Source organism: Doryrhamphus excisus, linkage group LG10 (assembly GCF_037039965.1).
Source record: "Doryrhamphus excisus strain RoL-2023G ecotype Guam linkage group LG10, RoL_Dexc_Guam_v1.1, whole genome shotgun sequence".
NCBI classification, from domain to species: Eukaryota; Metazoa; Chordata; class Actinopteri; order Syngnathiformes; family Syngnathidae; genus Doryrhamphus; species Doryrhamphus excisus.
The window spans coordinates 19764423-19789865 of record NC_136366.1 but is presented as its reverse complement, the minus strand read 5'-3'; the positions used below and the strand labels follow the sequence as shown (position 1 = coordinate 19789865).

Sequence of the window (25443 nt, the reverse complement as noted above, 5' to 3'; positions counted from 1 at the left end):
TGCTGTGTGAGGATTACGCTCCTTAACAAGATGAATTGCTCCTACATGATCTCGAGGGGGGAAAGCTAAAAACGTATATATAGTTTGTTACTCGCTGTAAGAACACTCACCGCGGATCATTCTTGGCACGGACGCTGGATTCAAATTTCAAACCATTCCTGACAACGTATTCCGCCAGCTTGTCTATGACAGCCTGGACGTCCAGCGGCGGGGGGATTATAGCTGGTGCTGCTGCCATGGTGGCGACTTGAGCTCCAGCTCTGTAATTGCTTTCAGGAGAATTGAAAGATGTTCAACAAGTTAAAGCCATTAGTGACCTGCATCCTTGTCTGGGTCTCAAGACTCAATTTAGACATATACTGTTATATCATACCAGTGTAAGCAGGGAGCAAATTTTGAATCAGATTAGTCAGTTTTCACATACATTTTTCATGATTCATCAGTTTCCAATTATGCCTTAAAAATGCTCAATTTTACTGCATTGCATGAACACAAAGAAACGATGGGAAACAATTACATTTGGATGTATCAACAGCTGCAAATGAACTGAAACGTTCAAATACTACACGATTTGCCCAACACAGTAGCAATGCACATCCTGTATAGCAACATCTTTTCCTGTCAAACATGGTCATTTTCTCAAGAAGCCGCTTGTTCAGGTTGTATTGATCCGTCTCCTTCCACAAAAGTTTCACTAAATTGTGCCTCTCATTATTCTCAAAGAAACGGTATTGTCTATTTTGGAGCCGGCAGAAAAACTTCCCTTGACATTTAGTTAATGAATGCGTTATTTTTGACAGCCCTACTTCTATATGCATGCAATGTAACCGAGTACTTCATACCTCATCTCTGCAATGGTAACAGGTGCAACAGACGTGGGGACTTGAGAAGGGTCAGCAGTTGGCGGCACCATGGCCATATTTTCAATGAGGGAGGATGTCCCCGACTGTGGAAAAGCTCCCGAAGAAGACGTGAGGGTCATCCCGGACGAGGCCACGCTGCTGTAGTAGGCGCTTGCATCTACTCCTGGGGGAGGTGGGGCCATGCAGTATGTTCCATCAGGAAGCATGTAGTAGCCATAGTACATGGCCGCCGCATTTGCTGTAAAACAGATACGAACATGATTGCATGACGTATCATCTATAAATGCTTCACTTGTACGCATGGCAAGTAGTCGTGCTACTTGGATGCATGTGACAGAATGAAAATAACACACACAAGACTAGAGGTGTCCTAGATATATAATCTTTGAGCATGAACTGATGATGTCTGCTCAGATGAGAGGCAAAACATTTTCTAAGACAACCGGAACGGTCAATGAATACACACAACCCAATTCATTCATTTGAAGTGTCATGCTATAACAGGGGTCCCAAACATACGGCCCGCGGGCCAAATATGGCCCGCAGGACACTAGTTTGAGGCCCCCGCCTTGATATGAAAGTTTAATGTTTAATGCAAGTTTGATATGGATGCTGTATGGTATCATGTACCCTGAAAAAAATATTACGTTTGATTAATGTTCATGTTAAAGGTTAAATAACTGTTAATAGTTATCCTCCCTATCCGTGTGGAAGTGGTACATTTTTGGCTATTTAAGTTTAAAGGAAATAACTCGAAGGCTACCGTTTAGGTCGCTAGCTCTCTAGTTTGCGAGTTAGCATGTGTCTCAAGACCCTGCAGTTGTGCAATATGTTGTAAATAAAAAGAGTATAAATGTGACTATAGTCGTGTTTTGTCATGTCTACAGGGCTCTAATAATGCTTTGTTCATTTTAATCTGAAAAAAATCATTTGTCTACCCACCAACTATATGTGGTTTCTTAAGTTTTTATTATTTGCAGTTTTATTATTATTATTATTATATTTATTTATTTATTATTGATTGATTGATTTTTTTTATTCTTGATTTGTTTATTTCTTTTTTATCTTAATCTGTGTAGAAAAATAAAAAGTAAAATATTTGAGCGAACCAAAGCGAAGTTTTTAAATTTTTTTGTTTTTAATAAATGCGTTTTTTTTTTTGGAAAACCTGATGCGGCCCAGTCTCACCCAGACCCGATCTCCAGTGATCCCCAATTAAATTGGGTTTGAGACCCCTGTGCTATAAACATAAAATAATGCAAATGTGTGGAATAGTGGAGCAAATTATTTTTTCTACTTGGTCTGTGGCCAGCAGCGATGCCTTTTTGCGTACTACCAAGTACTACCATTTGAACCATCTCATCATCAGTGTTGGGCATGTTACTTTAATTATTTACTTTAATTAGTTATAGTTACTAGTTTCTTCTCAAAAACAAGTAACCGAGTTACTGAGTTACTCCAGTACAAAAGTAACTAGTTACCAGCAAAAGTAACTACTGCCCCCCTAACAGCAAAAACGGTACCATTACAGAGGTTTGCATTTGTTGCAGTCGACAGGTGTTTCTGTGGGTTTGAGTTGCTCACACAAGACGTGGACAAAGTTTTATTTTGGGGACATAATGTACATTTTACCTTTGACATCAACAAGGTTAAAGTAGTGTCTGTACTTCCATTTGGCAAATGCTGTCTTCTCACTGGAGTTCTCGTCACTCGCCATTTCTCACTATGCTGTATCGCACTTTGGAAGTGCTCTAAATACCCAACCACCCAAGTTCTCTGATTGGCTGAAGACGCAATCTTACTAAAACCTCAGCCAATCCTCATTGCTTATGTGGTTATCTCTCCCCCTCCCTTGTCACTCGGCAAAATTCTCACACCCTCACTGCGTTGCGGATTAGTTATGAAGTCGGTGATGTATTTTTAGGCATCTTCAGTAATGTGCAGTAACGGGGTGTCGAAAATTGTAATGGTGTTATGCTGATAGTAAAAGTAATTAGTTTGATTACTTGTTACTGAAAAAAGTAACAGCGTTAGTAACGCCATTATTCCCATCACTGTTGACTCAAGGAAACATCCAATAGACACAATGGAAATCCATGTATAGAGTGGAACAGAATCCACTCTAGAATAGCCTAAATGTGATTCATTTGGATTTTTGAAAACTAGGACTGAATACAGTGGAACCTTGGTTAGCGTCATTAATCTGTTCCAGGAGATCCGACTAACCACAACGTAACCTAGCCAAAACTGAAATCATGTAAATCCAATTACCCTAACATTTGGTGTATATTTTTAAATCCACATTTTCCCAGATATTTTGTTTTGAAAATAATCTTTGTGAGGCTCCACTTTGGAGACTTGGCTCAGAAAGCTTTGACGCACTATGTTGACCTCCAGCAAGATTTGCGTCATTTCAGCGCTGACACTACCCCCTGCATTTTACACGTCAATCAATCAGAATTTGAATCAAACTGGAGCCCGGGCTGAAGATTTACGGCTGTTGGGTAGAGAGCATGTAAATGGTGCTGGGCGTAATCACGGCGAGGCCGCCGCGTGAGCAGCAGCATTCTAATTGCTCTCCTGAGAGTAACACATCAGTACACTGCTTGTGCTCGGACCTCAAGAGCAAAGTAAAGGTGTTCTTTACGAGGCTGTGATGTTTTCACTGTTGCTGAGGCGCTTTATTGGTCAGTGTTACGCTTACGCAATAACATGTCTGTTACAAGAACTCACTTTGTATCAAACAAGTCAGGAACTATGACTCATCACATATTATTCATAATATTGCACTTTTTTTCCAAAGGAGCAGGACAAGGCAGCTATCCAGCAGGATCGACGAAACTAAATAGTCAGCGTCGATGAGGGGATGGCGATATTAACACATTAGTCACTGAACTAGTTAACTTTAATGGGAAATCCAATGTTCTTTAATCAGGAAAATGGAAAGCAAACACTGCAAGCTGCCATTAAAAATGTGTGCTGTTGGTAAAATGAAGACCTTTACGGTCAGATGACTGAAATAGATATTGTACAATTGACTGTTCAATTGATTAGAAGCTCCCTTGTAATTTGCATTAGAATGCAGAGCATTGCTGTCCGTGTTCCGTAATTCAAAACAACTGAAGATGATAAAAGCAGTTGAGACATTACACTTGATCTTAAAAACCCCTGAGTGCTTTAAGCCAAATAGGGATAACATCACAGCGGTGTGAAAGGACGGCGAAATTGAGGGTCGATGGCATCATTGCTTTTCTGCATGAGCTCACCTTTGAGCATCTTTGTGAGTTGAATTTTGTTTTTTCCTTACATTAAATCCACAAAGCGATAATAAAAGGATTGGTACATACTGTTATAAAGGCTTTCCTCTCAGTATTTCCCACAATAACAAAATGCAATTTTACCACTCAAGACCACAACTAACATAAATGCAGATGTTCTTTGTTGTTTTCAAACAAGCCAAGCATCGCAACCTGGATGGCAAATGCACATCAGTGGTGTTAAATGCTAAGGTCACCGGGTGCCAATTTAAAAACATCAACAGCCCCGGTGCTGAAGCGAAGAGCGGGTCAAAAGGGCTCTCTCCATAACTGCATCACGGAAGAATAAATTGCAATAATGGACAAGTTAACACTCACGGGTCAGGCTGGACCGACGGCCGTGTTGTGCAAGACCATTCACAATGTACATGCAGAGATACGAGTATTGCAGTAAGTTATACAGTATTGATCTCATGGAAAGCGGCGGATGTGTGAATGATGTATTCTTCTAATATTAAAACTTTATTACTGGAACATTACGACTTGAGTCACATAACTTGCAAATTTTTGCCTCATAATTTAATACTCACCCCCTAGTAAAAGCCCTAATATTGTACTTGCTATTGTATGTGGAACTTTGGTTTTCCTCATTAAGTCCTTCCAAAAGATCAGGACGAATTAATTTCTTCCAGACACACAAAAACATCAACACAACACAGTTCAAGAACATTTAAGTGAACCTTCTATGCTTTTTCCACTTTTGTGACCTGGAAATGTTAGAATGTAGTATCACCGTGTTAAACGATGCCAAACTATTCGATAATGAGGTTTAATAAGGTGCGGAGTGTGTTCAATGAACAAATAAACACTCACGGTCAGCTGTGTACTGGGCAGTTGCACTGGATGCTGGGGGATCTGATGCTTCCTCAGGGCCGGTTGATATTGCAGCCAAGCCGTTTCTTTCCTCCTTGGCTTTTCGAACCAGTGCCGCAAGGGGATGGTCCGGATCCATCACTCGAAGCGGCTGGGAAAGGGTCAGTGAAATAGTCAAGATGTGACCTTTGTATTCAAACGTTTGTCTGGGGTATCAATACCACTCAGGGGCGTCACTTGGTTCTGAGGATGGGGGGGCTTAGCCCCCTGGAGATGCACAAGATATGAATGAATGTAGTAGACGTTTAAAAAAATCCAAAAAAGAAATAAGGAACAAGAACCGGGATATAACTTTCCCACTTTTGGACAGATTTAGTAGAGATACTCAATTGTTTTAGGCCACCATTAAATGTACACAAGTACACACAATCTACACTGCAAAACTGCTGCTCAAGCTCAGCAACCATTCTGATCAATGATATAATAATCATTATTATATTATTAATTAGCCTATTATTATTACTTTCATCAATATTCTTCTTCTGATTACTACTAGTAGTAGTAATAGGCTAGTATTAGCCTGCTTATTGGCTTGCCTAATAGCCTGCTTTTGCCCTATTATATGAAATTTGTCAGACATTTTTTTGCAAAAAAAATAAAATCAATTAAAACAAACAATAAAAAAATATCAAATTATTTAGGGGGACTTGAAAACATTTAGAATATTATTTAGAATATTTAGAACATAGAAGTCCCCCCAAAATAGCCCTAATGCTTGAACATACCGTTCCTTAAAGCATTTATTCTTACATCAGCTTGGCACATCGCTACTGTAAAAGTTGTTTTCCAGGCCAAAACACTAATTCAATCAATCAACACTTCACACACTTGGTTACCTTCATCAGCTCCTCCAGACGTGAGCACTTTTTAGGTGCAAACAGGCTGGGGTGAAGGTAGCTGCCATCTCCGTCGTCATCCGACTCATCAGAATGAGATTCTATAGCAAAAAAAAAAAAAAAAGGGGGGGGGGGTGAGCTGATTTGTCCTAAATGTTTGACAAAACGTAAGACTATAAAACTCACCTTCTGGCTGCTCTTGTTTGTCAGACGAGGCCAGATTGTACCGACCTTCCTTCATGGCCTTCAGGATGTGTTTGTAATAAGGATTCAGGTAATGGTCAAAACGAAGAAAGTCAAACTGAGAGTTACGAGCCTGCTTGGCTTTCAGCACGATCTCAAACTGAGCACCCTGCTGACAGACAAAGTTGGCTGTCCGCTCGATGATGTTATGAGTCTTGATGGTTGCCGGCTAAAAAAAAAAAAAAAACAAACAAACATAATATCTCTTTCTGAAAATCGACAAAGCTATTTCACAAGACTTTTTTTTTTAGATTTGGAAACCTGAGCTTTAGAGTAAAGCGTGCCTCATGATCTGTAATTTGATTTCACTACTTTTATGCTCTACCTTGTTCAGAATTAAGTTGATGTAAACCATACAGCATAAATAATGAAATTGAATATGATATTATAACTAAAAAAAAAAAACACACACCACACAGTCCCATGGAAGCTGAATGATGATGGTGATGGTCTGGTCAAGGATAACACAGTTGGGGTCAACGTGTCAAACAACAACGCTTAATGCCAAGTACAAGTACTTCTATTTCTGAGACTTTTTCTATGCAAAGCAATCCAATGCTCATTTTGATCACATAAATTCTGGAAACATTTGGGGGGGGGGATCAGTGGAACACAAAATGGTCCATCATTAATTCATTATTGTTCCCCTTGTGTGCTTTCAATGATTAATCATTGTCATTACCTAGACAGTAGAGGGGACGTGCTGACCCGACACACGTGTCATCGGGATGAAAGTTGGAATAAATATTACCTTCTTAAAAGACACCTGCCAAAAAGATGGCAGGGTCAAATGCTAATTGTCTAGTATTTTTGCTCACCGCAAACTTTGCGCGACAGGAAATGTGTGCATAATACTTATGCAACACATACACACAACAGAAAATCTTACCTGGAAGCACTGGCGATAGATATCGCCTCCAAGACAAAATCCAAGGACAATACCGAACTTCAATGTAATCATCATTAACAACATTCATTATGTAGTTTGCAAAGATAGCCCGATAGCTTTTCCAGCGTGGAGTATTTGTTGAATATTATTTATGATAATGAATGATGATCTGAATAAAATGTATGAGTTGAGGCAGCAATAACACTTTAAAGCAGCCAAACTTTACAACAACCTGGTGAGACGAGTTCTTACACAACTCCTGGCTTATCATTTGTCCATAAAGAAATGATATGCATAATGCTTCTCTGTGTATTCACAGGGGTGTTATAATCAGGAGATAGGCATAATGCATATACATAAAAGAAGAAACCTTGTGGGGTAGATGATTGGTTAGTCCCAAAATATCCATTGGAAAACGCACAAGTGGTTTGTGGAAATGTGTTGGTGGCAGGGCATCAAAGTAGCATGGCAACACAACACCGATTTCAACTAGAATGAACAGCGCTATTAATATGAGCTCACATGCAGGACTAGCCATATAATGCTAATGCTGTTTTCAAAATGCTGGGGTATTTGTTTTTGTTTTACAATTTTCATCAGGAGCAAGTGATGTCGAAACCAGATGGTCCCACCCTTAACTTCCCAACACTTCCCTGTGAATTTCTGTTGGTTGTTATATATATATATATTTTTTTGTATTATGCCCCAACAAGAACTCTCCCAATGGTAACATCTGAGCGTCTATATGACAGTATGTCTACTACAATGCATCCGGAAAGTATTCACAGCGCTTCACTTTTTCTACATTTTGTCATGTTACAGCCTCATTCCAAACTGAATTAAATTAATCTCTTACCTCAAAATTCTACACAAAATACTCCATTATGACAATGTGAAAAAAGGTTTTTTTGACATGTTTTGAATTTATTAAAAATAGAAAACAAAAAAATCACATTTACATAAGTATTCACAGCCTTTGCCATGAAGCTCAAAATTGAGCTCAGGTGCATCTTTTTTCCACTGATCATCCTTGAGATCTTTCTACAGCTTAATTGGAGTCCACCTGCAGTAAATTCAGTTGATTGGACATGATTTGGAAATATAATAACTGTCTATATAAGGTCCCACAGTTGACTGTGCATGTCAGAGCACAAACACCAAGCATGAAGTCAAAAGAACTGTCTGTAGACCTGCGAGACAGGATTGCCTTGAGGCACAAATCTGGGGAAGGATACAGAAACATTTCTGCTGCTTTGAAGGTCCCAATGAGCACAGTGGCCTCCATTATTCCTAAATGGAAGACGTTTGGAACCACCAGGACTCTTCCTAGAGCTGGCCGGCCTTCTAAACTGAGCGATCGGGGAAGAAGGGCCTTAGTCAGGGAGGTGACCAAGGCCCCGATGGTCACTCTGTCAGAGCTCCAGCGTTCCTCTGTGGAGAGAGGAGAGCCTTCCAGAAGGACAACCATCTCTGCAGCAATCCACCAATCAGGGCTGCATGGTAGAGTGGCCAGACGAAAGCCACTCCTTAGTAAAAGGAACATGGCAGGGTGTCTGGAATTTGCCAAAAAGCACCTGAATGACTCTCAGACCATGAGAAACAAAATTCTCTGGTCTGATGAGACAAAGATTGAATTCTTTGGTGTGAATGCCAGGCGCCATGTTTGGAGGAAACCAGGCACTGCTCATCACCAGGCCAATACCATCCCTACAGTGAAGCATGGTGGTGGCAGCATCATGCTGTGGGGATGTTTTTCAGCAGCAGGAACTGGCAGACTAGTCAGCATAGAAGGAAAAATGAATGCAGCAATATATAGAGATATCCTGGATGAAAACCTGCTCCAGAGCGCTCTTGACCTCAGTAGACTGGTCATGTACCTTGACCATATAGACAGTAGACATTGGCACACAGCCAAGATCTTAAAAGATTGGCTTCAGAACCACTCCGTGAATGTCCTGGAGTGGCCCAGCCAGAGTCCAGACTTGAATCCGATCGAACATCTCTGGAGAGATCTGAAAATGGCTGTGCACAGACGTCTCCCATCCAACCTGATGGAGCTTGAGACTTATTGCAAAGAAGAATGGGCAAAACTGCCTAAAGATAGGTGTGCTAAACTTGTGGGATCATATTCAAAAAGACTTGAGGCTGTAATTGCTGCCAAAGGTGGATCAACAAAGTATTAAGCAAAGGCTGTGAATACTGATGTAAATGTGATTTTTTTGTTTTCTATTTTTAATAAATTCAAAACATCTTTTTTCACATTGTCATAATGGAGTATTTTGTGTAGAATTTTGAGGTAAGAGATTAATTTAATTCAGTTTGGAATGAGGCTGTAACATGACAAAATGTAGAAAAAGTGAAGCGCTGTGAATACTTTCCGGATGCACTGTATATTGGGTCTTACAAGCGTAAAAGTGACTAGGTGATAGGGGTGTTACTTCATGTATAGAGTGCTCTAATGTCAAAAATCATATTTAGAAAGTCGTAAACATTCTATGCTCTAACTATGGAAACATTCAATATATATAGTATCGTGCTGTAGCTACACTACCGCTCAAAAGTTTGGGATCACTTTCAAATGTCTTTGTTTTCCAAAAAAAAAAAATTTTCATGCATTTCACAAACAATTAAAATGAATGAGATGATTTTCAAAGAAGGATCTACATTTTTGCATTGAGGCTACTATCAACAACTGTCAGTCCTCTGCATCAATCTTCTGGTATGGCTGCTAATCCAAGTTCATCATTTTATAAGGCTAATAGATTATTAGAAACCTATCTAAAAAATCTCTTACCATGCTGTTAACTACTCCCTTCAGAGAGCAGCACAAACTGGGTCTAACAAGGACAGAAAAACGATGCACAACTGTGCAAGAAGACAAATATCTGAGAGTGTGTAGTTTAAGACAAAGACGGCTCACAGGTCGTCACCTGGCAGCTGTACTAAATAGTACCCGTCAAACACCAGGGTCAGTATCAACAGTGAAGCGGCGACTTCAGGATGCTGGACTTCACAGCAGGATTGCCAAGAAAAAGCCATATCTCAGACTGACCCAAAACATTTCCAAGTGATCCCAAACTTTTAAGCGGTAGTCTAGTTCTCAAGCGAGTGCCGTGTTTACAGTTTTTAATCACATGCGTAACCACAAAACCGCACAAAACACGAACCACCTGCACGCCCTTTGAAACCACTGGTCGAATACGGCTTCATGGTAACTTAACAGGCAGCGGAGTTTGATGTTGTGCAATGTCAGACACTACAGGAGGCACTCCGGAGCACCTTCAGGTTAAAGAATTAAGTCTGGCATTCGCTCTTATGTTTGTGAGCACGGTTTTCATCTTCAAGGTCTGTCAAGCACAAGTGCAATTACTAAGAGTTTGATTGAAATGACTTCTGCTCAAGCAAGGCTGTGGGCTTTATCACATTGTTCATAATGTGTGTTGCATTCCATAAAGGCGGGGTGGATATGCTGTATTTCCATCAGTGAGCCGGTTAAACTCACCAGTTCCACGTCGGCAGGGATTTCAAGTCCTTCAGGAGCAACAAATGGTTCTTCACTCTCTTCTGGTTCTGGCTCTTCTGTGCATGTAGCAAACAATTGGATTCATTCTTATGTAGACTCAATTCTTATTTAATACAGCAAAAAAAAAAATACTACATAAAATGCAGATAATAAACTGGTTGGTAGTGGTAAGCAAAGCAAGGATGGTGTGACGAATAGCTAGATGAAAAAGGGGGTGACTAATTGGGCGAGAATTACTTTCATTGCAAGCAACACAACAACATGACATATTTTGAGCGATAATTTGTAATTACACTGAAATTAATCTTCTGGCTTCTGTGCCCCTCGTGAATTACCCTGCAATTACAAGTGATAAAGATTTGATTTATGTTGCCATTTGGAGTCCATGTACATCTGCCCATAGGTTCACATACGGACTACTAATTTACAGTAGTCGTATTGCCTCTGTCGTGGTTTTTTTCTTACCAGTGACCTTGTTAGCATCCTCCTCCTCCGTAGGCTGGGATGGGTCATAGTAGTCTGCGCTGTACTTGAAGGCCACTGCATTGTAGGTGCCTTCATCTGCCAGGGCCTCGCTCAGCCGCTTGTATTCCTCTTCTGTAAAGCAATACTGCATGTATCAAACCTCAATTGTTTTAATGCAGAAGACAAATGGCTATGTCGATGAATAAAAATGGCCGGTTTGACCTCAACGTTGCCTTGTTCCTAATGAAATTCATACCTTTAACTTCATTAAAGCCACAAGGACAAAATTCCTACTAAAACTATCAATATCGCTAATGCTCTCACGCTGTCCCTTTAGTGGCCAGATGGGTAATAGACTGAATGAATGGGAGTCAGGCTCCCAAATTCAAGGGCAACACAGCCATATTGGATGAACCCTCGATATGCGAATGTGTGTGTGACATCCATCATTAGCCACGTCATTCTGTCCTGTCAGTTTGGGCACAAGACACCATATTTCACTTAAAATGATGGGTTATTCATTCAATTAAGTGACTGAGTATGTCTTTCAGCAGAGTGATTCGACACCAAACCACCCTGTTTCATTAGCATGTCAAATGAGCGAGATGGAAGTAATCCAGCTGAGTAAAAAGTGATCTCAATAGAAGTGGCTCATGAGCTCAGTGGCAAAGCCAGTGTGTCATTTTCCACAGGAAAAAAACAGATGGTGAAAATCAGAGATCTAAAAAAAAAAAATTCTTTCCCGGAGAAAAATAGTCCTAGGCAATGTGCATAATAATTTGCTTTAATTTAACACGACATTTGAAGAACAAACCCATAACGTTGTATGGTGAGTTTAGCAACAGTCTGCAAATATACAGTATATATACAAATTACACAATGTACTGTGTATATCTAATTAGAAAAATGGACATTGTTGAATAGAAAAAATATGTTATAATAATAATGTTTAGACGTGGTAAAGCATAATGCTTTGTAATAACTATATATGTGCTCTAACCATCAACAGCGGAACTATCCATCCGTCCAGAAGCTGCAGCCTGACCCACATGAGTTAGGGCTGAAGGTGGACTACGTCATCGATTGGACGAAGATTGTGAAAAGGGAAATTGAGAGACACTTACCCGTCCCATATAAGGAATTATGCTATCATGATAGCGCCGTAACTGTACAGCACAGATTACCTGGACTGTGCTGTAAGGTGGTTTAGAGTAAGCAAATCAAACGTTCCTTTTCTGTGTCATGCTGCAAATGGCCTGCAAAGTTACGCCCCGTAACTTCTCCTTCCCCTGTTTCTGAGGAACACATTTTGCCTAACGTTCGGCAAACGTACTAACCAGCCAGGATCAAAATGAAAACAATGTATTGTACACGCCTACCTTGTCTCGCCTCTTCTTCCAGCAGGTCAGTGTGCAAGGCCAGATATCTTTCTTCATCGCAGAGCGCCTCGATTCTGGCCTCCTCCTCCGACAGCTGGTAGGATGTGTTCCACGACCCGCTGTCATACTCTGAAAGGTCATGTAAATGACCACGCCCATCATATCTGTTGAATGATATGCAGGATTAGAGAGAAGACAAATACTTAGTCACTAAAAATACCTACTTACCAGGGGAGGGTGGGATATAAAACCCCTAAATGGTTATATCAAATATTCTGTTGACTTGCACTTGCAATACACTACAATGTGCCGTTTTCTCTCAGGAATAAAAGTAATATTACCTATTTCCATCCTAAACACATACAAAGAACCCTACATTGAAAGAAATGCAATTAAAGCAACTCCCCTTACCTTACAGGGTTCCCCCTGTATACCTCATCAATATCTGCAAAGAGAATTACATTCACACAAACCCGAGTACATAAATACCTATCCGCAAGAACGCAAACGGACGACATTTTCCTGGGTGCGTCCCTCTACGCCATCTCTCAGTTGGAGTATCTTCAGGAAGACAAAGAAATGGGGTGCCGGGGTTGGCATTCGGGGTTGCCGGGACCCCTTAGCCTACCTTGCTGGGGAAAGAACTGCGTTATGTGATAAAGACACACATACAGAGGCTGTACACATGAAACAACGTGGGCCACTGCCGGTCAAGGTGATTCAAAAGAAAATTGGGTGCGTGCACGACTGGGCAACACACAGTGGCTAACTAACCACAATGAGATTTGTCACCATGAATCACCTTTGTTGCAGTAACTCTGGCCTTGTGGGCAGGACATGTGCTCAGTGAAGACAGGTATTTTAGGCAGAATTTAATTTGAACAGGAAAACCAAAAGAGGACATTCACATTTGATCTGCAACTCGTATGCCATCGGTAAACATTTCCAGAGGAGATACTTCAAACGTGCAAACAGTGCAACTTAACAATACTAATTGCTTTTAATATACAGTATTACTGTATTAAACTGCGTTGCAGTCGATCAGTGTTATCTTAATAGTTTAGCATCCCGTCTGCGAGCGATGCAGACTTGGGATTTCCAAATGTTACTCTGGAAATGTCTTTTGAATGGCACAAATCTTCCAAAAACACATCTGTATATGGAAGTGCAACATTTGTCGTCAGTTTTAGGTGGTTTCAGGGCTTCTGCAAGACTAACTCCAACCAGTTCCTTCAACTTTGAAACAGGCTAATAAGCAAGATAGATAGTTAGCATTGTGTTTCGGTTTAAGTGTTCAACCGACCTATCGATCATGATGCTCTTGTCCCCCATCCATGGAATAAGATGTTTTCCATGTTCGTGGTAAAGAGCCCTTTCGTCGTCTCGGAACACTTTACAGGCGTAGCCAAACACCAAAAGATCGGCGTATTTATCACTGTCACTAGCATCCTTAGCCGGCTTGTTGTTTGGGTCCTTCTTTGCCGTCCCGCGACGATACATCTCCGAATGGTTAATTTAAAAAAACGCTAATGTATGTAGCAAAACAATACTTATGAGTCTAAGGTAATCAAAGAGCTCACGGCGTGATCAGATGCCACGATTATTTGTTTTTGTTAAAGCTAAGATACACAATTCTCCGTGCTGTCGGTCGCCATGTTGAAAATATGTAAATGTAGCAATGTGTCCGTTCGACACTTACGTCATAGCGAGCAACCGTATTAAATTACTAGCATACATATATATAAAATATATAAACATTTAGTTGAGCTTCTATTTACAATGAAATTATTGTTATCATTTAACGCAAATGCCATTAATTTGTAGATTTATTTGTAAGTTCGTGGGATATGTGGTGAATGTGCGAGTCGGAAATGGAGTGCTTGAAAGTCAGTCTCAGCTGGGCTGGTTTGGGTGGGAGAAAAGTCAATGGCTTTATTAGGACTATTTCAGGGCGGCGAATCCGAATGCCTCCTAAAATGTTCATTTTTTTTATTTACAAAAAGTATCAAATTCAATATCTAGTGGCCAGAATATGTGTTTAAATAAGTAATCGTTTTCCTATTTATTTAAAACTACCAAATAGTACATTTGGAATTACTGAAAGTGAACAAATGTATTGCAGTTGATATGAAATTTACTGTATTACACAAACAAAAAGACTGAAATAATAATAATTTCATAGTGGTTTGTGAAATGCTGTGCTAACGCACTGTATTCACTCACATCTTGGATCCTCCTTCTCCTTGGAGGCATAGCCTCCTCTGTTCTTATACCCTAGTGATTCTTCTGTCAGACGGGGAACATGTAGGAGGGAGAAAAATGAGTAATCTGCAGAAAAGTCCTGAAATAGACTCTTCCCGAAATGCCTGAGAGGATGTGGCAAGTCTCGGTGCAGTATCGTGATGATAAGCGCATAATCGAACCCAGGTCCTCCCCATCTACTGAGTGTGGGGCCTACATAACTCGGCCACTCGCCCAAAGTCAGCTGGGATAGGCTCCAGCATGCCCCTGCAACCCTCGAGAGGATAAGTGGCATAGAAAGCGGATGGATGGAAGTACACTTTTTACCAGGAAAAAAAAAAAAGTTTGTAAAGTGCCAATGTAATTCATAAACGGAACGACTGCATCTAAAAATGGCTGTTAAGCCGGTGAAGAACTTGTTCTGGAGACAAGGGGCCTTATAAATCATCGAAGAACAGCCCAAATGAAGCCGCATGGTAAGGTTGGTGTGATGGTTTTGGCCAACAGATGAAAACACTGTGTGATATTTGTTATTTTTGAAAGTCAGATTGTAATTGAAAATTGATCTTTCTCTCCTGTGCAGTCAAAGAGCATCAGAGGTGAACTTGACCACTGAAGGTGAATGCAGATCACTCCATCAAAGAAAACCATGGCTGATGCTGCACACACTTGACATTTGAGTCATGTATGCTACTCTTTATTGTGCTTTTGTTTTGTTCTGTGTAGGGTCCTAGACAACCACGATGTATCCACCAGTTGTTTATGATACTGTATGTTCTAGGGATGTCATAAAATACGACAATATTGTCATAAAAGGAGATATCAGAACATATCGGTGTGTTTTTGTCTGCCAATGGTTGGGGTGTTCCATTAATTAATCACACAATTAATGAAAATTAACTCAATTAATGCAGGAAATATGCTTGATTGAGATGAAGCATAGAACAGGTATACTCCATTTTCAAAAATGCAGCAGTCTTGTAACTCCCAAAGCTTTTATCTCCCCCCTCTATTATTTACTACCCATGCTCGTGTTTTGTTCAAACGTATCCATAGGCACAGCCTAACACCCTCGTGAAAGAAGTGGGAGACAAGGTGCAAAGAGACTCAGGCTTGCAAAAGCACGCTTACTGCGTCGCTGCTCACAGCAAAAACTAGGACAAATAAGAGACTGCATCATAATATGCCTGTGTCTGTCGCCCTGTCGTTGCGCCTTTGCAGTTGCATCAGTAAGCAGGACTTTGCAGAATAGAGTGGGCATCTAACACAGGGGTAGAGAACCTATGTGCCAGTACATTTGATGACTGCTTCTGGATCTCAGGCATTTTGTAACACAATAAAAGGTAGTTATTATTGTAGCCAAATACCTTTTTGGCTGACTTTTCAAAGTAAGACAATACGGACATTACAGTGTTAAAACTGTGTTGTGTTCAAAATATAAAACCTTCTCATGCATTTTAATTAGGGATGTCTCCCCATAAAATGCAATATGGGTTGATATCGGTATCAGATTTTTTCCAGATCATGAAAACTAATATTTAAAAAAATGCTGTATACAACATATATGTCCATTCGATCATATGAGATAAGTCACGTTAAACATATCGGTATCGGCTGATAACGGTATTGTAAATTTAGAGGCAAATCAGTTTTCGGCCCAAAAGACAATGGATATATTCAAGAAAAATATTATTCAGCATTTAGTTGCTATTTTGACTTAAAATAATTAGTATTATTTCCGTCCTTAAATGGAAATTAACTTTAGCTTAGTGGACCGCTTTTCATCAATTCTCTGATGGCAACACCAGGTCCCTTAGTTATGTATAAAAAAAAAAAATAAAAAAAAACATTTTTTTTCTTTAAAAAAAAAGATTTTTTTCTTTAAAAAAAATCTTTTTTTAATTAAAAAATTGTTTTAAATGTTTTTTTTATAAAAAACACTGCTTCATGTGGTGCTTAGGAGATGTTGAGTAAAGTGACATAAAAGTTTTCAATTTTTGTGTCACTTTATTCAACATCTTCTAAGTGCAGTTTTAAAAATGTAGATAAATAAATCAATAAAAAAAAATAAAAAAAACAAACAAATAAATAAATAAAAACACAGTACAAATGATTGAAACAATATGACCAGAGTTTTCCATTTTTGTGTCACTTTATTCAACATATTCTAAGCGCCACAGAAAGCAGTGTTGTATTCCGGTTTGCCACCCGATAGGAAATGGGTTCATATTACAGGTTTGGTAATAACGGATCATTTCACCTTTACGGCTTCTCTCGGGCCAGTACGGATATCCAGTTTCCCTCGAAGGCAACGTAATACATCAGGAGGAGGTAAGAGCCGACTGTGAGACAGAAAGCTACACAGCAAAGCTACCCCTACGCCGAAGGCATTTATGAGTATAATTTATGCCTCTCTCTTGCTGACTGCCACTTATAATGTGCACATGCAGGTGACAAATTGGTCTAGCCCGCACGACTGTAATTATTATGTAGTTTTATCGTAACACGCATGCCCATTCCTGACACGCTCTCACTCACACTCTCTTTTATTCCTTTTACAAAGTGTCTAAGCATAACACGCCATAACTTGTAACATTATAATGTTTGACAGCACCGTACAAACTGCTTCCCTTGTGTTTTAAGAGTAAACACAACAAGTAAACACCACACATGCGCTTCTGGTATGGTAATATTGAGCTTTTGTGGTGATGATGAGCCGGGGTTGGCAAGTACTAAAGTCTAAAGTGGAATTGGCAGCTGAAGAGTCTGGAGTCTTTCAAAGCGGAATCTCATCATTTGAACTGTCCTGAAGTTGTACAATTGTAAATTCAGACTACAGTTGCGCAAATAATGCAACGCGGACCACCTCTGCAGTTGTAAGAAAAGGGTCCTCGTGTTTATTTAATACAGCTTACTTCATGAATAATAGCAATGACGTGAATTCCCAGAATTCAGTCCTTATCTGGTCATGCCTTGTCATGACCGGGCCCAAGTACTTTGGCAGAACATCTTGGACTCCAAACACATCTTGTGTAACAATCAGGTCACGTTGGCTTCCCAAAGTCAAGTAGCCCTCTTACGTTCGACTTAGTTTACCCAAAGACAAGTCATATTCCCCCCTTTTGGGGGTACCAAACCCCCAAAACAATGAAAATTTCTCTCGAACCAGTCACTGTTACCATTTCTGCGTTACCATTTTTCGAAGAGAAGTCACATATGAAGTTCAAGGGGATCTTGCTACACTGGCCAAAATATTGGCGTGCCAATGTTTTTGGCCATGTCCATATACACTACCACTCAAAAGTTTGGGATCACTTGCAAATTTCTTTGTTTGTTGCTACTATCAACAACTGTCAGTCCTCTGCATCAATCTCCTGGTATGGCTGCTAATCCAAGTTCATCATTTAACATCTAAACGAAAACTAAAATCTCTTACCATGCTGTTAACTACTCCCTTCAGAGAGCAGCACAAACTGGGTCTAACAAGGACAGAAAAACGCTGCACAACTGTGCAAGAAGACAAATATCGGAGTGTGTAGTTTAAGACAAAGACGGCTCACAGGTCGTCACCTGGCAGCTGTACTAAATAGTAGCCGTCAAACACCAGGGTCAGTATCAACAGTGAAGCACAACTTCAGGACTTCAGACTTCATGGCAGGATTGACCCAAAAAATTTGACCCAAAAAATTTCCAAGTGATCCCAAACTTTTGAGTGGTCATGTAAATTAGGCCAAAAACAGGATCTTTGGTATTTTTGGTTTTGAACAGCTGCCATACATGACAGGGGTTGGGAGCTCAAGGACAAAATGTATGTCGTATAACTGCTAATAACTTTAAAATGTTACTTTAAACATTTTAGTAAAGGTTTTAGGATGTCACTAGATGGATCCTAGAACTTGTTTATTTTCCAATTTCATTTCTCCCATTGGGAAAATAAATAATTACTTATGTCCTTCCTTATGTCCTTAACCAACATGGCAGAATCCAAGAGATGGCTTATACATGAGCGATGGGGGTTTGGGTATTCGAGGTTGAGAAGAGCATGACAAGAAACTTTGATTGTTTTAATCCATTTGTTGTCGTTGTGATCACCAGCCATGGCGTCTCAGAGTAATATGAATGAGAGCTCTGTAAAAATGAACCTAAACCTTTTTGACAGGAAGCGTGAATGATGGCTTAATCTCTTCTAAAGCCCAACAATGCAAAATTGCACTGAACACATCTTACATACAACACTGCCATTGGAAACAGGAGTTAACATTCAGAGAAAGATTCTCCCAAATTCCCCCAAGTCAGCATCTTCTCTCATTTGGCGGATGCATGTCAACTAACATTGTCACAAATTGACTCAATGGCCTCAGTTGACAAGTGACATGTCAGCCATCGGTCCCATGATTGGCAGGTTGGAAGAGACGAACCCAACAAGGACGGCCTGTCATTCTTATTTACTGTAAGAGTAATACAAATACAAAGTTCGACGGCTTTGCTGATTCAAGTGCATTTACAGTATTGACATTAGTCAGTGGGGGGTTGGCGCGCAGGCCTCATAGCTAAGAGACCCGAGTTCAATTCCACCCTCAACCATCTCTGTGTGGAGTTTGCATGTTCTCCCCGTGCATGCGTGGGTTTTCTCCGGGTACTCCGGTTTCCTCCCACATTCCAAAAACATGCTAGGTTAATTGGCAACTCCAAGTTGTCCATAGGTATGAATGTGAGTGTGAATGGTTGTTTGTCTATATGTGCCCTGTGGTTGGCTGGCCACCAGTCCAGGGTGTACCCCGCCTCTCGCCCGAAGACAGCTGGGATAGGCCCTCACGACCCTCACAAGCATAAATGGTAGAAAATGAATGAATGAAAAAACATTAGTCAGTGGCTTACCAGACTATTAGAAAGCAATTTTTTGGAGACCGGTATATGAGATATTTGCTTTCAGCACTGTTTATTTACTTTGGTCTTTATGGAGTCCAAGATAAGCGTTTACAAAATCTACCATATCTCTCTGTTTCTCTGTCTCTGAATCCAATTCACACTCATTTACATCAGAGTCATTGTAGAGGCCTGCACTCAGGTAGTCTTGGGTTTATAGGTTTCATTCATTCATTAATTCATTCATTTTCTACCGCTTATCCTTACGAGGGTCGCGGGGGTGCTGGAGCCAGCCAATCACAGGGCACATATAGACAAACAACCATTCACACTCACATTCATACCAATGGACAATTTGGACTCGCCAAAGAACCTAGCATGTTTTTGGAAAAAACCCACGTATGCACGGGGAGAACACGCAAACTCCACACAGAGATGGCTGAGGGTGGAATTGAACTCGGGTCCCCTACCTATAAAGCCTGCATGATAACCCCTCGTCCGCCATGCAGCCGGGGTTTATAGGTTTAGTTTCTCATTTTCATCAGAATTTACTGGCATCCAAATGCACCGCCTTGTAAATCTTTAGAAAGTCTCTTACCAGAATAACACCAGACATCGCATCTTAAATCTAAAGTTTTGTTTTGGGACTGATAAAAAAAAAAATCTTTTAGCAACCATTTACATTGATGTAATCAATAGAAGCTTTCTTCAGTAAATTGACCTTTTCCTATATGGACCCTTTTCATGAATTATTGATATCCTGAGTGACAGCAGCCCTTGGCAGAATGAAATTAGTGTGGCATGCAGCCCATTTCATCCTGACCAGCGCCTCAGAGTATACATGCTTTCATGAAGGCCAGACTTGGCATTTCACTGGCTGGGCTGCCGGTCGGGGCCATTCAATCACAGAAAGTACCTGTGACACCTCCACTGGAATGGAAGGCTCTGGAGGAATGCATGGCGCTCCCTAAAAGTGAACTTGGAAGATTCTATTCCTATTCCCTATAATCACTTTGTGGGGTATTCTTTATGGAAACCAACAGCTAGCACTCCTGAGATTGATCGACAATTCTTTTTGTGTTTGAGTTTGAATGCTTCTCAACTTTTAACACACAGAACACCTCAGCGGGAATCATTCATCAGTCCACAGTCTGTCTCGGCCTTCCTATTCTGGCATCTTTTTATTGCATGGTAGCATTCATGGCCATGTTTGACTTTGATTCATGTAAAAATGGAAAAAAACCCAAAAAACAATTTCTCAATTCATATACAGTAAAGTCTCGTTATATCGATATCGGTTATATCGAAGTACTGCTTATTACGATACTATTTTCATTTCCCGGCAAATTTCTAGTCTTTTATGATATAATTAGTTCCGTTAGTACGATACCCGGTTATTATGATAATCCGGTTACTCCCGCCAGCCAATTTGGTCTGCTTATATCGATACAAAAGCAGCTTAAATCAATCTTTGCTTAAGGATTTCAATACCAAAAAAGAACACGGCGAACGGCTGCTTCCAGTCAACTTTATTTTTCACACTTCCACCACCAGAGCGCAGCACACACACCGATTCCCGCACTTCCTGGTTCACAGGTCATGCTCAACCCGCCCCACTTAGCTGGCCAAACACATGCCTGCAACAGAAGAACCAACTGACATAGCATACACACCTATTCCAACGAAGACACAAGCGTACAAATACATGTATTTAATTGTGTTGTATTCAGATATCTTTTTATCGCTTGCAATAATCACTGTTTTTCATATGTACATTAAGCAAAGATTGATTTAAGCTGCTCGACATTGTTCTATACTATAGAACAATGTCGAGTGCATTATTGCCCACTTTTAATGCAGTTCGGCGCAGGATCGGATATATCGACAGTCCGGTTATATCGATATTTTTTCTGACTCCTGACAATATCGATATAACAAGACTTTACTGTAATTATCACCAACATAGGGCTGCACAGTGGTCTAGTAGTTAGCGCACAGACCTCATAGCTAGGAGACTCGAGTTCTATCCCAATGCATGTTCTCCCTGTGCATGCGTGGGTTTTCTCCGGGTACTCCGGTTTCCTCCCACATTCCAAAAACATGCTAGGTTAATTGGCCACTCCAAATTGTCCATAGGTATGAATGTGAGTGTGAATGGTTGTTTGTCTATATGTGCCCTGTGATTGGCTGGCCACCAGTCCAGGGTGTATGCCTCTCGCCCAAAGACAGCTGGGATAGGCTCCAGCACCCCCGCGACCATCGTGAGCATAAGCGGTCTAAAATGAATGAATGAATTAATATTGTTGGATAGCCTTTTTCAAATTCAGAAGCCAATGTTTCTTGTCAGAGACTAATAAATGCAATAAAAGAACAGAGTGGACTAAGAAATAAAGGCCAAAAGCTAGTCCAAAGACAAGCAGGGAGATGCCAAAAGCTGATCACCCGTCTGAGACAAACCAATAAATGGGTGGACAAACAGCCAGTGGACACATCCAAGGGAAATTTGTTTTTTTACCCCTGCGGGGAAATCTTTGAAAAGTGTGAACCACTCCTTGAGTAAATGATGTATCGCACAATTCACTCCCAGAGACCGAGGCTGTGGTCAGTGCAAAGCAAAGGGCTCATTCATCTTGGGAGTCTGTAATGGAAAAGCCAGCTAACAGCCTCTGACAGTCGGAAAACAGGAGGCTAGACCTGTGGAATGGATGCGATAGTGGGCGTCGGTGTGAATCATTAACATACCCACTTGGTAGCTTCATCAGCCTAAGTATGTCCAACAGGGGCGGCACTCGGTAAAAAAAAAAAAAAACCCAAATCCCCCCAAAATATAACAAACAAGAACCAGGATATAACTTTCCCACTTTTGGACAGATTTAGTAGAGATACTCAATTGTTTTAGGCCACCATTAAATGTACACAAGTACACACAATCTACACTGCAAAACCGCTGCTCAAGCTCTGCAACCATTCTGTCCAGTGGACAGGGATCAATGATATAATAATCATTATTATATTATTAATTAGCCAATTATTATTACTATCACCATTATTTTTCTTCTGATTATTACTAATCAGGAAGCTAGTATTAGCCTGCTTATTGGCTTGCTTATTAGCCTGCTTTTGCCCTATTACTGTATTTTCTGGATTTTAAATCGCTCCGGAGTATAAGTCGCACCAGGCCAAAAATGCATAATTAAGTTGAAAAAAACATACATAAGTCGCACTGGAGTATAAGTTGCATTTTTTTGCGGGTAATTTATTTTCCAAACTACTTGAGCAAAACAGACATTACGTCCTCTTGGAAGGCAAGTTCTAGCAATAATAAAAGAATAGAGAACAGGTTGAATAGGTGTAAGATATGCTAACACAATGGTACTCTGGAGGATAAGTTGCAGGAACAGCCAACCTATGAAAAAAAAGTGTGAATTATAGTCCGGAAAATACGGTATATAAAATTTGTCAGAGATAAAAAATAAATAAATAAAATTTTGAAAAATGTAAAAAATCAATAAAAAATATGAAATTATTTAGAAGGGGTTTAATAGGCTGAAGCCCACCTAAAATAGGCCTAATGATGTCTAACTCGACATCACATTCACCATCCAGGTAGAAATATCATTTTAATACATTTCAAATGCGCCAATAGACCGGCGATGTTCTGATTGTGGAGCAGTCGGGTCATCTAATACGGTTTTGGATTAAAGCATCATAACAAAAATCCTTAACAATGGACGTTTTTGTGATGGTGTCACTTCCCGATGAACGCCAGCCCTTCGCCTAAAACTTTCCAATCAATTTAACAACCCCTAATGTGTGCTGATGTGAAATGCTGTGAAAACGTTTACAGCCTCCATGCGGCGGTCACGATGCATGCGATAGGAAACTCGAGAAGGAGAGTGCAGCCCGTGGGGTTAGAGGAACATTTCACCATGTCAAATATAATATTATAGGATGTCTTCCTCCAGGGTTTCATAAACCAAGCAGTGGCTCTGAAATGAGCTGTTGTCGTGTCAGTCGTATTGCTGCACTCTTTTATTATTAACCGCTGGTGAGCGGCCAGGGTCAGCAAGGCCTTCTCTGCTGGCCCAATCACTGTCAGGAGCGCCGTCTGACATTTACAACTTCAATTCAAGCATTTGTTCCGCCAACAAGAAATCATCAGCTGTTGCAAGGTGTTGGGTCCGGATGAGAACATGCAAACTCCGCAGGTCCCCCGATCTCCTGACTGTGTGGCCTACATGCTTACCACTCATCCACCGTGCCACGATTATTCAATGACATGCATAATATTGAGGTTTCTGAGGACACGCCTTCTTTTTAAGATGTTTTATCCTGGCAAAAAGGTAGCTATTTAAGCCTCTACAATCAAACCTTTGCTCTTATTGATCTAGAACAGGGGTGGGCAAACTTTTTGACTCGTGGGCCGCATTGATATGACAAAATTTACAGGGGGGGGGGGGCAGACTATATATTTTACACGTAACAGTCCACCTGGTATTATTGTATCTGTAAAATTGTCATGCAATCTGCTATTATTATTTATTATTTTATATTTATATTTAAATATTTTAAAAATAATAAAATATTATAATAATTACAATAAAATTAAAATAAAAATTATTATATTATTATTATGTAAAATATGCAAATATAACAATAATATTATATATAATTAATATAATAATTAGCATTAATATAATAATTATAATAATCATAATAGTTCTAATAATAATTATAATAATCTAATAATAATAATTATTATTATTATTATTATGTGCTTGTGTCCCTTTTTTCAGGAGCACTTTGTAAACAACAGACCATGTCAAAAAAGGAAATTGATAAAACCATCAAAAGGTTGGCTCAGGCCATGATGCCAGGTTGTATGTTGACTTTAAATGAAATACTTTGGAAAGATTGGGCGGGCCGTATTCAAACACTTGGCGGGCCGGATGTGGCCCCCGGGCCGTAGTTTGCCCACCCCTGATCTAGAACGTGTTAAACTCAGGCCTGCGGGGCCTCTGCACTTTCATCCGGCCGGAAAATAACATGGAGATGGCCCTCAACAAAGGAAGCGCTCGCAGCATTCTGTGTGCTCAAGCAATTATTTCTGTATCAAATACTCCTCTGGCAATGCCAAATAATAACAGACGCACAATAACAGACAATATATAGCAGGGCTTGCACAACCATTGTTACCATGGGTGCCAGATTCAGAGCGAAAGTAGCGATAATTTAACTGTACGCGACTGGAAACTGCACCACGTGTACAAAAATATCATCCAATACTTCTTTACAAGAGAGGAGAAATATGATCTCAGAGAAGAAGTACATTTGAAACGCTAGGACAACATTATGCTCGCCATAGAATTTCAGTTTGTGGACTCAAACTATGGAATGGATTGAGTAAGGAAATCAAACAATGCACAACGATGAGCCAATTCAAGAAACAATACAAGCAGTTGATGTTTGCTAAATACAAGGTGCTTTATATATCACTACTATATTGACAGTTACTATGGTACCCATTATGTCATTGTTTGGTCATATCACCTCGTATAAAATAATAAATAAAATAAAATAAAACAAAAACATAAATAAATAAAAATAGAAAATGAAAAAAAAAAATAATTATATTAGAAAGGCAGTAAGTGAACAAATGTAACAATTACTGATTGTAAAAGTACCAGATGGAGGGGTAGGATTTAATAAGCTTTGCTTCTTCCTACTCCTTTTGGACATGTGGAACTGGGAACTGATTATGGGATGCATTCAATTGTAATCTGATGCATGTTCAAATGAAATCAAACCATTACCATTACCAAAATAACACCTTAAAAAGGCACAAGACAGTCAAAAGTGATCATTAGAACTACAGCAAAGCATGCTGGGAAACATGCAATACATCTTATGTGTTCCTGAGTTGTTACGCTTCTAAATATACGTACATA

The 25443-nt window shown here is 40.0% G+C and overlaps 1 protein-coding gene across 1 annotated transcript in view; it reads right to left on the bottom strand.

The window, feature by feature from the left end:
* Positions 1-14067, bottom strand: part of sfswap (splicing factor SWAP) — a 33436-nt gene extending 19369 nt beyond the window's left edge. Inside the window, exons 1-9 of the mRNA XM_058064165.2 lie at positions 13692-14067; positions 12389-12552; positions 11010-11141; positions 10524-10600; positions 6076-6301; positions 5890-5990; positions 4994-5144; positions 843-1101; positions 111-269 (exon numbers count right to left, since the gene is read on the bottom strand). Coding sequence (XP_057920148.2) covers positions 111-269; positions 843-1101; positions 4994-5144; positions 5890-5990; positions 6076-6301; positions 10524-10600; positions 11010-11141; positions 12389-12552; positions 13692-13888 — 1466 coding nt within the window. The 5' untranslated portion in view covers positions 13889-14067. The remainder of the gene's footprint in view (positions 1-110; positions 270-842; positions 1102-4993; positions 5145-5889; positions 5991-6075; positions 6302-10523; positions 10601-11009; positions 11142-12388; positions 12553-13691) is intronic.
* Positions 14068-25443: the final 11376 nt, after the last annotated feature.